This window comes from Rhinopithecus roxellana, chromosome 16, assembly GCF_007565055.1.
Source record: "Rhinopithecus roxellana isolate Shanxi Qingling chromosome 16, ASM756505v1, whole genome shotgun sequence".
In the NCBI taxonomy this organism is placed as follows: domain Eukaryota; kingdom Metazoa; phylum Chordata; class Mammalia; order Primates; family Cercopithecidae; genus Rhinopithecus; species Rhinopithecus roxellana.
In genome coordinates, this window is record NC_044564.1 from 53,889,359 (window position 1) to 53,904,808 (window position 15,450).

Here is a 15,450-nt window from a genome sequence, read left to right on the forward strand (position 1 = left end):
CATGTATCTTGAACATGTGTAAAGTGTTATACATAAAAGGTATTTGTTGCATAATTGTCTATAAAAGCAAAGGTAGAAACATCCTGAATGTCTGTTATTAGGAGACTGCTCAGTGGCTATTTTTAAAATAAGGTAGATTTTTGTGTTCAAATATGAAAACATCTTTTATACGGTCAACTGGAAAAGGCAAAGTATATAGCATTCTATGATTTCTATTAATAATGAAGAAGTATTGACATGATGGATAAAGGTATTGACATGATGGATGCTTGTATATGTTTAGAATATTTCTGGAAGGATAGCCAAAAGGTAGTAATAGTGGTTGCTTCCTTGAGGTACACATGATGGCTTGAAATTATGGTTGGGAAACACATAAACTTTCTACTGTAATATGCCTTTCTACCTTAAAAATTTTTTTATCATGAATTTGTATTAGCTATGCAAAATAAATTGAATCAAAAAACCTATTCCCTGCTCAAAGCAAATCCCTCCCGCTTCTCTGCTCCCCAGTATTTTTTAGTGCATCTTTTGTTATCCTTGCATGTTTATATCCCCAGGAGTTCTTCGAGTGCTACAACTGTGTGTCCATCGTGTTTGCATATCCAGCATTTGCACGGTGCCTTAATCATGAAAAGCGATTTTTTTATAAGTGATGTTTTGAAGGATGAAGAAGACCCTTTTTTTGGGTGGAAGTCAGGCTCCCTTTAAATATGACCGAATACAGTTGAGCAGAATTGCGAGGCCCTAAAACATCTTCCTACTATTCCTGGAATTCAAGGTAGAATTCTTGAAACATCCCTATTCTTTAAGAGAAAGGGATGAGACAAAAAGGAGAGAGAGAGAATCTGAAGCTGACTTAAAGATCTGACTGGACTTCAGAGCAGTGCCCCAGGGAGAATCCATTTGAAAAAAAAAAAAATGTGATCATGTGAATGGACAAAAAGGAGATGGCTTTAGATCTTATATGCTCTAAACAAAGAGTTATGCTGAGAGGGAAACTGACTTGTCATGAAGTCAGCTTTCCTCTGTTGCTATTTGTCATCCCTGTTAATGGTGAGTTTACCTAGGGCAGAGGCCACCGTCTCAACCATGAAGCTGAAGACAGGCATCTGTATTCTAAAGCTAATTCAGTTGATTTCATCTCAGCACACATACACTGAGCACTTCCTAAGAGCAAGGTTGACTGACATTTTTATTAGCAATAATCGCTGCCTTCTTCTGATTCTTTAGCGATTTAATACCACATAATCGTCCTCTACGTCACAGGGTCAAGGGAGTGGGGGAGGAAATGGGCTAAGAGGTTCTAAATCCCTCCTAACACTTGCTTCTTCCCAATCAGCAAGATTAGAGCAGTCAACAGCTGACTGCGTTCAGACCCTGCAGGCTGGGCTGGCCTGCCCAGGACCTGAGGACGGGCAGCTCCGGTGGCAGTATCTGGGCCCCTAGGTGTGCTGGTCCAGGCTGGCCTCTCTAAGATAGTGCAGGCCACATGATCCATCCTCCTAGAGGCAGTGAGCAGGTTAGGGCCTCTACGACAACCAGGAGGAAAAAGCAAGGAGTCCACTTTCCGCAGCCATGCTGAAACAGAGCGAGAGGAGACGGTCCTGGAGCTACAAGCCCTGGAACACCACGGAGAATGAGGGCAGCCAACACCGCAGGAGCGTTTGCTCCCTGGGGGCCCATTCTGGCTCCCAAGCCAGCATCCAAGGCTGGACAGAAGGCAACTATAACTACTACATCGAGGAAGACGAAGATGGGGAGGAGGACCAGTGTAAGGATGACCTGGCAGAGGAGGACCAGCGGGCAGAGGAGGTCACCACCGCCAAGCCTGAAGGCCCCAGCGACCTTCCGGCCCTGTTGTCCACGCTGAATGTGAATGTGGGCGGCCACAGCTACCAACTGGACTACTGCGAGCTGGCCAGCTTCCCCAAGACGCGCCTAGGTCGTCTGGCCACCTCCACCAGCCGCAGCCGCCAACTAAGCCTGTGCGACGACTACGAGGAGCAGACAGACGAATACTTCTTCGACCGCGACCCCGCTGTCTTCCAGTTGGTCTACAATTTCTACTTGTCCGGGGTGCTGCTGGTGCTCGACGAGCTGTGTCCACGCTGCTTCCTGGAGGAGCTGGGCTACTGGGGTGTGCGGCTCAAGTACACGCCGCGCTGCTGCCGCATTTGCTTCGAGGAGCGGCGCGACGAGCTGAGCGAACAGCTCAAGATCCAGCGCGAGTTGCGCGCCCAGGCGCAGGTGGAGGAGGCAGAGGAGCTCTTCCGCGACATGCGCTTCTACGGGCCGCAGAGGCGCCGCCTCTGGAACCTCATGGAGAAGCCATTCTCCTCGGTGGCCGCCAAGGCCATTGGGGTGGCCTCCAGCATCTTCGTGCTCGTCTCTGTGGTAGCGCTGGCGCTCAACACCGTTGAGGAGATGCAGCAGCACTCGGAGCAGGACGAGGGCGGCCCAGACCTGCGGTCCATCCTGGAGCACGTGGAGATGCTGTGCATAGGCTTCTTCACGCTCGAGTACCTGCTGCGCCTCGCCTCCACACCCGACCTGAGGCGCTTCGCGCGCAGCGCCCTCAACCTGGTGGACCTGGTGGCCATCCTGCCGCTCTACCTTCAGCTGCTGCTTGAGTGTTTCACGGGCGAGGACCACCAACGCGGCCAGACGGTGGGCAGCGTGGGTAAGGTGGGTCAGGTGTTGCGCGTCATGCGCCTCATGCGCATCTTCCGCATCCTCAAGCTGGCGCGCCACTCCACCGGACTGCGCGCCTTCGGCTTCACGCTGCGCCAGTGCTACCAGCAGGTGGGCTGCCTGCTGCTCTTCATCGCCATGGGCATCTTCACTTTCTCTGCAGCCGTCTACTCTGTGGAGCACGATGTGCCCAGCACCAACTTCACCACCATCCCCCACTCCTGGTGGTGGGCCGCGGTGAGTACCTTGGCTCTGGGCTTTCCCATCCTCTTCCCCAGCCCGGTGAGCTGTTCCTCCCTTCCCTGGTTGTCAGCCACCAGGCTCTGGCTTCTGATCCTCTTCTTCCTCCTCACCCCCAATTGCTGCATACAGTTAACAAAACGGCAGTGGATGTCAAAGTGTTGGAAAGACAATCTCAGAGGTTCAGTAAGTAACTGAATTTGACTTAGTTGTAGAAATCTCCAAATCTACATTTAGTCTTTAAACCTTTGAAAGACAGATTTTAAGAAGATTCGTCATCGTTACTGTTATTTACCATTTATTGAACAACCAGTGTCCTAAATGGTTTACAAAGCTTACCTCATTTTGACATCACAGCCTTGTGAGATGGTTATGACCACCATTTTTATTTAAGGGGACAAGCAGAAATGGTTTCAGTTTTTGAAAGAAACTGTAGATTTATGCAGAGAAGGAGGTGAGACTTGGCTGAACCATGTCGATCCTAACTGAAACCCCACCACCTCTGGTTCCAGTTAAGTCAGAGTGTGGAAAGAAGCATCTCAAACTGAAACTTGCTCTAACTTCCCTAAAGTTCTTTCAGGACCCAGTATTATTGCCCCATCTTACAGTTAGTGAAATTGAAGTACAGAGAGTTTGAGTGTGGACACACAACTAGAGGTGGCAAAGCCAGAACTGAAACTCAGGCCTGTCCAACGGCAAAATCCATGCCTTTCCCACACCTAAGCACTGTCTCTTTCAAGTTTTAGTTCTTTTGCATGCATTGCTGAATTTGTATAGTTAGTATAATTGTTATTTTTTGTCATTGTTTTCTTTGGCCTTTGCCTTTTTATAACTTGTCCTATTTACTCAAATATCTGTATTTTGAGCTATGGTAGCTGAATCTCTGGAAATAAATGTTAATCAGGTCTTCTCAGATCGATGAATAAGTTGGCATATATGAAGGAAAGAATTGAATGTATAGTTTCCTTAGTTTCCTTTTTAAAAGTAGATTGTAATACCTTTAAAGACATTAAGCAAATATAGCCAGTTTTCCCGTGTCAGAAGGTAGATATTTTCAATATTAACATTGTATATGTCATAACCCAGTCTGGTATGCACTTCTGAGACACACAAGCCCAAGGCCACTAACAGTGCAATATAGCTTGATATAAGATTTAGAAAACCTGGGCCGGGCGCGGTGGCTCAAACCTGTAATCCCAGCACTTTGGGAGGCCGAGACGGGCGGATCACGAGGTCAGGAGATCGAGACCATCCTGGCTAACACGGTGAAACCCCGTCTCTACTAAAAATACAAAAAAAACTAGCCGGGCGAAGTGGCGGGCACCTGTAGTCCCAGCTACTGGGGAGGCTGAGGCAGGAGAATGGCGTAAACCTGGGAGGCGGAGCTTGCAGTGAGCTGAGATCCGGCCACTGCACTCCAGCCCCGGCGACAGAGTGAGACTCTGCCTCAAAAAAAAAAAAAAAAAAAAAAAGATTTAGAAAACCTGATTCTAGGCCTGGCGCAGTGGCTCACACCTGTAATCCCAGGACTTTGGGAGGCCGAGGGGGGGCAGATCACCCCATCAGGAGTTCGAGACCAGCCTGACCAACATGGAGAAACCCCATCTCTACTAAAAATAAAAAAAATTAGCTGGGTGTGGTGGCGCATGGCTGTAATCCCAGCTACTTCGGAGGCTGAGGCAGGAGAATCGCTTGAACCTGGGAGGCGGAGGTTGCAGTGAGCTGAGATTGCACCATTGCACTCCAGCCTGGGCAACAGGAATGAAACTCCGTCTTAAAACACACACACACACACACACACACACACACACACACACACGGAAAACCTGATTCTAGTCCCAGATCTGCCAATAATTAACCATGACCCTGAATAATTAACTGTGAAACCTCAATCCCTCACTTGCTGTTCTGCTTTCTCACCTCTAAAAGGGGAGGTTGGACATGTAAAAGTATGCAGTTCAGTGAGTCTTCCTTCCCTTGAAAGCAGGGAGCTCATATGTATAGAGGATATGTGAGCTTTCTTCAGTGGCAGGATGACACGAGGCTCTTCTGAATGAGCTAGCCAGATTCTGCTTCTCTGATCATATGCCAAGTGATGAAAGGTCATCCCCATAGTAGATAAACCATGTGTACAGATGAGGCTCATGGTCGATGATTTGTCCCCAGCAAATGACATTTACTTTGGAGGTGACTAAAGCAGGAAAGCAGAAGAGTAAATCCACATGCTGATGATATGATACAGCACCTGAGAGTCAAAGTTCTGTTCATCTAAACATCTTTACAGGCTAGTGCATGTAGGCACTAGATCTAGTACGCTCTTTGATACTGCAGTTGTAACCCACAAAAGGTTCAACCTTTTGTATATTAACAAATACTTTGATAAAAATTACGTTGCTTTCAAAGGGATATGGCTAGAGAAAAAATTTTAATTAAAATATAATAAAGAATAATGTTACTCACGTTGTATTTTTACCAGTAAATTTTCTTTGAACTGAATACCCATTGATCTCACTTAAATTTCTGATCTGTTTAATGTACAATGAAGTCTAAACCTTTCAAATTATCCCTTATGTTAAGTGGCATTATTTAACTCAAAATCAATGTTTTTTTATAAGTTTTACAAAAATTGAATCACCAGTTTTTATCAATAATAAATGTTACCAACTATTGCTCTTATCTGTATGAATTTCCTTTTGAAGCTATTATCTCTATCAGCCACTATTTTCACAGGCCAAATTCTGCACTTTCCAACCATCCCATTTATGAACTTTACCATTTACCAATGGTCTTTGTTCATTTTATTCTGAAAATTATTTGTACCTGTAAAATTCATTATAAATTAGATAAAAGACTGATCATTTGTATTTATTTCCAAACTAATCTATGAAAACAATGGGAGCAATTGCCCTTGAATATTCTAAGACCGCTCTGTTCCCCAGGACTGATATGTTATTAATCCAGTTCTTCTCTATACTTCTAACTACACTGCATAATACAGACTAAAGGTTCATATTCTCAGTAGAGCAAAGAGAAAAGAACACTTTGAAATGATGTGGACAAAATGTCTTGTTTCCAATATGTAGATGCAAAGTGAAAAGAAACAAAATACTAGGACCAATTATGTCACGTAACCCACAAAAATTCACCTTATTCATTCACTGAACAGTAAGTTTTTGAGCACCTCCAATGTGCCCAGTAGTGTTCTAGACACTAGGGATACAGGGTAGGAGAAGAAAAAACAAAGAAGTTTTTTTCTCTTGCGGAGCTTACATTCTAATGGAGAAAGACAGATAATAAATAATTTCAGGTATTGGTATAGCTTGTGTGGGACAAGAAGACTGAGAGTAGTTAAGGCAGTACAGTCTGTCTTTAGTGGGATAGTCAGAGAAGCCCTATTGGAGAAGACGACATTGAGATGAAGTTTGAAAGATGAAAAGAGATTCATCTAAATGAACCTGACTAAACAGATATGACAGTCTGAGAAGAGGATTCCTAAAAGTAACTGATCTAGTGGTTTCTAAGCATTTTATTGATCATGCATCTTATTTTTTAAAATTTGGGGCACATACCCATGATAAATGTGTATTTATTTATGAACAAATTAGAAGTTATTTATTGCTATAATAATAATGCATCACAAACCATCCTGAAACTCAATGGCTTAAAACATTGAGCATTTATTTAGCCCATGAATTTAAAAGTCAGCATTTACTCTGATTTCAACTAGAAGGTTCTTCTCTTTCATGAGGCTGTTGTTACTCATTCACATGCCTGATGGTCAGCTGGCATGAAGGGAGAGACTAGTCCACTAGCAGACCTCTGCATTCCTCTAGCAGACCCCAGCAGCCACAAGTCCATGGCTGTGGCAAAGAATAAGAGAGAGAATGCAAGCCGCATCACTCAAACACTTCATAAGCTTCTGTTCATGGCATTTGCTCAGCCCATTGGCCAGAGTAAGTCACATGGCCAAGCTGCAAGTCAAAGGGCAGGGCAGCTTAGCCCACCCACCATAGGAAGGCACTGCAAAGTTATATGGCAAACAGCTTGGATACAGAAAGATGTAAAGAATTAGTTCTAATAATGCAATCTTTCTCCTGCAGTAATATGTAACTGCTCAAATATAGTATACATATCAGAAAACATATACTCACAAATTGAAACTTTAAAGATGAGATAAAGAAAAATAGAACTGGCATTTTATTTCACCATTCTGGGGCTGTATCCTTTGTGAAATATTCATCCCATATTACAGAGTTTCTCTTATCCATTCTTTTATGTATTTTTCGTACTTTCAGACAATGCCAAATCTGACTTGCTTTTAATAACTTTTCTTCTCTCTATGCCAAGGATCCTGCAAACTTTCTCTGTAACTCAAGTCAGGGATTTAAGAAAAATACAGTAATTTTCATTATTGTGAATTCTCCTGCAGCTGCAAAACAAATCCCTCCTGGACACTTATGTCTACAAATGTTCATGTATCAGGATGTAAGATAGACCTGTCTTTTTCATCTGTCAAATGGAAGTTATTTGTGAGCACTAATGTAATAGGAAACATATGTAAACTGCTAGCCTGTAGTAAGTCTGCAATAAATAGAAGCTACCATACCTGACTAGTTGATAGTCTTTATCACATGGAAGCAATAACCTTTGCTTCCACATTCATTTGGGAAGAAAATAAAACAGAAATGATTCTTCTTCTACTGAGGAAAAGAAAGAGCCTATAAAACATACAAAAAGGTCAGCTGTTCCCTCATGGGAGAACTTCTGAGAGTCCAGATAAACAGGCCCACGCCTAAAGCAGCTCCAGCCATCTTGGGGCTCTCTGGATCGCCTGGGGGTAGGAAATGCAAGGCACAGCTAAACAAGAACAATGGGCTCTATGATGAAGCTATAATCATTGGCCTCCTCTGTGCGTATGGTTTTTTCTTTTTCTTTTTTTTTTAGCCTCAACATATTACCACATTTTTTTCTTTTTTTGGGGGGGGGTGGTTGGGGGGTGGGGGGCGGGTATGTTTTTAAGTAGAAAAGAGTAAGTAGATTTTGAATGAACCATTTCCTTCTGAGTTTTCCAGGGCAAGTTAAAGGGCAAGTTAAAGCTGTAGAAACCAAATAGAAAACTATGGCATGAACTCATTCCTTCAAAAACTAACTTCTCAAAAAGAAAATTTATCTCTAGTTGAGGCACCAGATAATTTTGTCCCAGAGACCTTGTTCCCATCTTTGTTTTCCTAAAGTGTGCTTTCATTACCTTGCCAATAGGTGGCACTTACAAGATCACTGAAATTGTTTTATTTTTGTTCATTGATTGCTTTGAGGAAACCCATTTGAAAAATAAATTAGGTTGAAGTCAGGAAAACAGATACCAAGGTGAATATTTCAAACAGGGAATTTAATACAGGGAAATAGTTGTTAGAAGACTAGAAGGAAAAAAAAAAAAAAGGCTGGAAAAGCAGAAAGAGAAAACTGAGATAATCCAGAGATTGGTAACTGCAGGGAATAGCTATTGGCCCTAGAACTGGGAGAATAAATGGGAAAAGGTATTGCTACCAGAAGCTAAGAGTCCAGAGGAGGGGCCTCTGTGTAGCTGTTGCAGGGACTCCTAAATTGGCACGATGAGGCTGATGCCAGGAATGCCAAAACATGCCTGAACCATAGCTATTGGCTGCAATTGGAGGAATGACAGCAGAAACCAGAGGCAGGATTAGAGACCCTTATGTCCTCATACCATCGTCCAGTCTCTCATAGGCAGAATATAATTAGAAGACAGTGGGCAAGAGAATCTGGGAAATGTAGTTTGCAGACTCCCAGTTCTGGAATTATAGAATAAAATACAGAAGGGTATCAGGCTTGGGACTGAGAGACAACATATAAATATCTGGCACAGAAAGTAGTAGAGTTCTAGCTCCTTCAGAAATAGCACAGGAGCTATAGACAGGGTAAAGGCTCTTAGGCATTGTTACTACTTTTGATCTTATGGATTCCCAATTTTGGAGTGGTCTCCTTTTATGTCTTTAAAGTATGTTCCTCATGTTAGCAAATATGATGTGAGTGGAACATGACAGAATTGTTGAGGGCAGGGAGAAATGCAAGGAAGATGAGGATGTGGAGAGCATCATTATTGCGCACCTTTCTGTGGATAGATTAATAGATCTCAAACTTACATTTGTGGTTTTGCTTTAGCTGTGCACACCTACCCTTTACTGTACCATTTACAAACATGTCAGAACTGTAATATACAGATGAGGGTTGTTGTTCTCTTGAAGGTAGTCACCCATGACCTTGTTCTAACAGTGCTTCCACTGATCAAGACATTCTTTGAATTCCATGAGGAATTACCTTCAGAGTTTGTGACACATCCACTTGCTTCTTTGTAATGTTGCTAAATCTTTATCTTTTTAAGGCTAGATTCAATATTTTAAAATAGTTAAGACACTTCATAGTTTAAGATTGACACTTAGAGTAAACCATCAAGGTGAATATGACTGCTTGCTGCCACTGAATCTACTGTGCAGATTATAATTCAAAAGAGGAATTCCAAACATACTTGTAACAATAGCATGAGTAAGCACAGCCTTTGAAGCTGAATCCTTTGAAGGACAACATGTGTTGAGGCTTATAATAATTTTATCCAAAAAAGGTCCATCTTCACCACCTCTAATTCCTTTGGAAAACAGAGTGTTATTTTGAAAAATAAGTTTTATTCCCTAGGATCATAAATTCCTGAATGCACGTACTAGTGGGTGCCAAGATTTATTCTATTCCTTGTTCGTTATGAGGGAAACAAATTTGCCTTGTTAAATGAGAAATCCAAGTATTCTGAAGTTTTAGAGAAAAATTTGATGCTTATCCTCATAATATTTGGCAGGCCAGGATTTGCTGTTAAGTCAGTAAACTGCCAGGGGAAGGTCACGTTCTGGCTTTGGGACCCAAAGCTAAGCACAGTATGTACGTTTACAGCAGAATGGTTAGGTTTTCAATTTGCAGAGAGTTGCTGAGCTAGCCAGTTTTCTTCAGGATATTAAGATGGATCATGGAAATTTTAGTCACATTTCCAAACCCAACTCCTGCTAATGTGACAACTCATTCTGTGAGGTCACTTGGGTCAGTCTGGGGCCTTCAACTTTTAATTCCCATCTAGGGAGAAATGGCTTGGCCTATGGAATGTGGAGAAAATGTTCCCCAAAGCCAAGGAATCCTGAGTTCCTCCTGGAGCCAAGGGGCAAGAAACAGATCACTTGATGAGTCAAATTATTCACAAAATAGACAACACATAAATTAACTGTTTTGAACAAATTATTGGGGACTGGTCATACATAGCCTCCTAGCAGAAGAGATCTTTTCTCTAAAAATAGAGATTGAAGATATACAAAAATATTTGGACCATATTATGCACATCAAATATTTATTCTTCTTTAAGCCAATTCTCTTTACTTTTAACTTTTCACTCAAAGTTCAGCCAAAGAAAGAAAAAAAAAAAAAAAGAAGAAGTTTGGCTTAAGGGTAAAGCAAAGCCAGTGTGCAGAATGATCAAAAGTTGAAAATAAGCAGTTTGTCTTAACTATTTTCTTCCTCCGTGTCTTTCTGCCCTCTCCCATCCCTGCCGTCCTGAACCCTTGAGTGACTTGTTTCCTCCAAGGCCTCTGCATTGGACTTCCGTGGATGTCTCATGATCTAAACCAGGGGTCCCCAATCCTGGGACTGTGGACTGGCACTTGTCTGTGGCCTATTAGGAACCTGGTCACACAGCAGGAGATGAGTGGAGGGCCATCAATCATTACCATCCGAGTTCTGCCTCCTGTCAGATCAGCCACAGCATTAGGAGTGGGAACTGCACACGCAAGGGATCTAGGTTGCTTGCTCCTTATGAGAATCTAATACCTGACAACCTGAGATGGAACAATTTCATCCCGAAACCATCCCCTCCCCCAACCCCGTCCATGGGAAAAATTGTCTTCCACAAAACCGGTCCCTGGTGCCAAAAAGGTTGGGGACCGCTGTTCTAAACTATCTGTTCCTGCCATTCACTCCTAAATCCAAACTCCCTTTAGGCCTCCTCCAGGGAAGGTCGACTAAACTTTCATCCAGACGTGTGAGTGATGGTGTTAGTGACAAATGAAAGTGATTGTTCAGCTCACACACCCGGAGAGAGATCGGCCTAGGGTTCTTTTACTTTTGGGGTGGTCAATGACAAGAAACACACACCCACTCAGGCAACCAAGAGGACTTTGAGATTAACCCACAATCTCACTTTATCACTGCCTCACATCACCCCTTGGTCCAGAAGTTGGGAAAAGGAGATTCTCTACTGGAACCAGAGGGCAGAGTCAGGGAGGAGCTTGTTTCCACAGCCTGTGGGTCTGGTAAGCATAGCATATATAGAGTTTCTGGTGTAGAGTGCACTCAATAAATGTTGGTCTTTGCCTCTCCTCAGTGGGGGCCAGCTTCAGGATGGGGGACCCTGGGATGGCCTACATGATATATGTACTAATATTATTGCTTACACACCCTGTGCCAGGCACTCCTTCAATTCCTATAACAACTGTGTGAGGTAGATGCCACATAGGTCAAAAGTAGAAACTGAGGCCAAGAGAAGTTAGGTGATCTGCCCAACTTATTCAGCGGGGAAGTGGATTCAGACCCACAAGTCTAGGTAGTCCCTGTTTCCTTCAGCTTGTCTACACCATATTACCTCTCTTGGATGCTTGCTTGTATTCTGACCCTGCAGAAAAAGGCTGCACGACCTCTCACCAGAGACAGAGCATTGAGTGAGAGGAGGTGCATCATCAGCCCCAGAAAGGAGGGATACCCTTCCTTTCTTCATGGGCTGGATGGAACTATGGTTCTTATCAGTGCCCCCAGTTTTGTCCAGCTGGCTCACTTCTCCATTTCATTCTAATCAATCAGCTGCACTATTCTAGGTTCAAACTAACCCTTACATCATCAAAACAAAAATATTTACACTACTAAGCTAAGGGCCACCTCAGCATGGATCAACAAGATGAGCATATGCTTTACTGCCGTCTGCTGGAAAATTATGGCAACAACTACCCAAATACACAAAGCAAAGAGTGCCCCCTGGAGTTGTGCAATGCAAAAATGTTTACAACTGTGAGCAACAGCTCCGCTTAAAAGGCTTCTAGTAATTTAGCCAATACTCTGGGGATCAGAGGGAGTACATGAGGCATAAAAAACAGTCCCCAAGGAATTTTCCCAGGGTTTTCTCTGGTAACTGATAACTAGTCCCATGGGTATCTGCATTTTAAAACAGAAGCTTGTTAACCTAAATAAATCTCCAATTAGTGGGATTTAAATCAGTATGACAAGAGTAATGGGAAGTATTTCATGCAGGGGTGAACATATTTTTGGTGAGTGATGTCTTACAAAAGTCCCTTTACAAAATAATGAGAGTGTTAGTGTTTCTCTAGACATCTGCAATTAAAGCACCTTCATATGAAGTCTCTCATTTGAACTACAGAACAACTCTGGGAAGTGTTATAATTGTCTTCCTTTTAAAGATGAGAGGAAGACAATGGAGGAGTTTCATGCCTTTTGTATGCCTGGTACTGTGTTCAGTGCATTATATTCATTTTCTTATTTAGCTGCACAAGAATCCTGAGAGTTAGATGGTTGTCTCCTGTTGTAAATGAAAATAAAAGAGAGAGAGAGAGAGTGAGAGTGAGTCTGAAGGTTTTGCCCGAGCTCACTCAGCTGGAAAGGGTCAGAGTCAGGACTTAAACCCAGGTCTGACTGTTCTAAGCCCAAGATTTTTCCAATACATACAGTGAACAGGCAAACCCAGGGACCCCCTGTCCTGAAGCTGGTCCCAGCTGAGTTAGGGAGGCAAAGATCATTTACTGAGCACGTTCTACACCAGGAATTTAACATACTATTTTAAATGCTCTCTACAACAACCCTTTCAAATAGGCATTACCTCCTCCCATATCTTACATTCAAACATGCATGAGTCATAGTCAGGATTTCAGCCAAAGTCTTTCAGCTCCATCCATAGCTTCTGTTTTTTCATGACACAGGTCCTACAGGGAGTCTTCCTGGTACCTCCTAAAGCAGGCTCCATGGGAAGCCATTACACTTCCCATGTGCACCCACAGGGAGGACACTTCTCTGCCTGCTCCTCTGCCTTTCTTCTCCTCCCCGATCTTAGTGCTAACAATTCCATCCTGCTTTCCTTCCTCTACAGGTGAGCATCTCCACCGTGGGCTATGGAGACATGTACCCAGAGACCCACCTGGGCAGGTTTTTTGCCTTCCTCTGCATTGCTTTCGGGATCATTCTCAACGGGATGCCCATTTCCATCCTCTACAACAAGTTTTCTGATTACTACAGCAAGCTGAAGGCTTATGAGTATACCGCCATACGTAGGGAGAGGGGAGAGGTGAACTTCATGCAGAGAGCCAGAAAGAAGATAGCTGAATGTTTGGTTGCAAGCAACCCACAGCCCACCCCAAGACAAGAGAATTAATATTTTATAGGACATGTGGCTGGTAGATTCCATGAACTTCAAGACTTCATTGCTCTCTTTTCTCAAAAAAATTATGATTGACAGAAAAAGGAAATGTGAAGCAGACATACATAAAAGCCATTTAGTTCACAAAGTTCTGCCTCTAGAAATGCTCATTTTGGCCCAAACTCAGAATGTCTCACAGTACTCTTTCCCTGTGTTGTGTGAAACGTCTGACCTTCTCAATGACATTGATATTGAAAACTTGAGAGGAGCAACAGCTTAGATTTCTCTTGTAGCTTTTCGTGGCATCTAGCTCAATAAACATTTTTGGACTCAAGTTGACTTGAGAAAATTTTTTTTTTTTTTTTAATTCTTAACTTTCCAGAGAGAGGGAGTGTTACAGCAGGAATTATACAAGCTAGCTTTGGAGTTAGACCAACCTTAGAATCCCAGAGCTCCTAGCTGTATGGTTTAGGGCAAGTGCCTCTAACACTCTAAGCCTCAGTTTCTTCAACTGTAAAATGTAGGTAATACTTACCTTGCCAGCCTGAGCAACACAGTGAGACCCTGCCTCTACAAAAACTTATTAAAAATTATCTGGCTGTGCTGGCCCACACCTGTAGTCCCAGCTACTTGGAAGACTGAGGTGAGATCACTTGAGCCCAGGAGTTTGAGGTTAGAGTAAGCTATAATCACATCACTGCACTCCAGCCTGGATGACAGAGTAAGACCTTGTCTCAAACAAACAGACAAATAAATAAATAAATAAAACCACCTACCTTATAAATGAGTCTGGGGATAATAGATGTGTGTAAATGCTCGATAAACGATTGCTATTAAAATGGTTTAAGTGGATGTTATCTAATGAAATCTCTAGACCATTGCTTCTCAAAGGCAAATTCATTCCCCAGAGGCTATCTGATGTCTAGAGATGGTTTTGATTGCCAATACTGTGAGGGGCAATAAGGGGGACTTCTGGCATCTGGGAAGTAGGGGCTGAGGATGTTGCTAAACATCCTGCAAGGCAAAGGACAGCCCCCGTAACAAAATATTATCTGACCTAAAATGTCAATAATGTCAAACTGGAGAAACTCTTGTCTAGATTTAATATGGGAGCCCCCAGACTGGACTTGTGAAATATACCTAAATGTACTAATCCTCCCCCTTTAAAAGGAACCCCCATACTGTCCTCAACAACTAAGGCCTCCTTTTTCTCTCTCTTTTCCATGAAAGGAAGAAAAAAAAATATCCTACCTTCTGAACAACTGCTGTGGGCAAAAGGAATTAAATCAGTGTGGCCCTCCACTGTCACTGCTGGTGGATTAGAGAACCAGTGCCCACAGGAAATTGGTCTTTACTCTCCCTGTAACCTTTTCCTCTTAATTTCTTTCTCCTTCCTTAGGACTACTGGAAATGGAAGTGTTGAGAATTAAAGTCTCCTTGGAACTGAGCACACAAAGATTGCCCTGTAACTGGAGCTTGCCATGCAGACCCTCAAATTTGTCTCAGGGCATGGCTGGACCTATACTTGTGTCATAAGTATAAATTGCTGATTCAAGCAACAGAGAGAGAAAAAAATAAGAAGAGTTGCTTACAATGACAGGCAATTTGGGCTGTATATGTAGCATATTACTTTAATATTTAACATATCCCTAAATAAGGTATTGGATTACTTTTTAATTCAGGAAGAAATGGAAGCTTGGAAAAGTTAAGTAATTCCACTACGTTCACACAGCCAGTAAACAGTGGGGCTGGGGTTCAAGCCCAGGTCTGTCTGACCCCCAAGGCTCTTGATGGAGGGCTAAACTTCTGTCCTCAGCATCACCTGGAGGGCTTGTTAAAGCTGAGCATGCTGGGCCCTGTCCCTGGGGTATGAATCAGTAGGCTTGGGATGGAGCTCAAGGATTTGCATTTCTGACAAGTTCCAGGTGATGCTGATGCCGCTTGTGCAAGGGAACACATGTTGAGAGCCAGGGGTCTAAATCACTTTGCTCTGCACTCCCATAAGGAGCTATGACTATGAAAATAGGCTATGGCTGGCAAACTCGATTTAGATT

The 15,450-nt window shown here is 43.0% G+C and overlaps 1 protein-coding gene across 1 annotated transcript; it reads left to right on the forward strand.

Annotated features, from left to right (window-relative positions):
- The first annotated feature begins 1,346 nt into the window (after positions 1 to 1,346).
- KCNV2 (potassium voltage-gated channel modifier subfamily V member 2) lies at positions 1,347 to 13,727 on the forward strand. Its single transcript, XM_010388775.2, has 2 exons — positions 1,347 to 2,928; positions 13,130 to 13,727. The coding sequence occupies exons 1-2, from the start codon at positions 1,576 to 1,578 to the stop codon at positions 13,409 to 13,411; spliced, it is 1,635 nt and encodes a 544-aa protein (XP_010387077.1). The 5' UTR covers positions 1,347 to 1,575; the 3' UTR covers positions 13,412 to 13,727.
- The last annotated feature ends 1,723 nt before the right edge of the window (positions 13,728 to 15,450 follow it).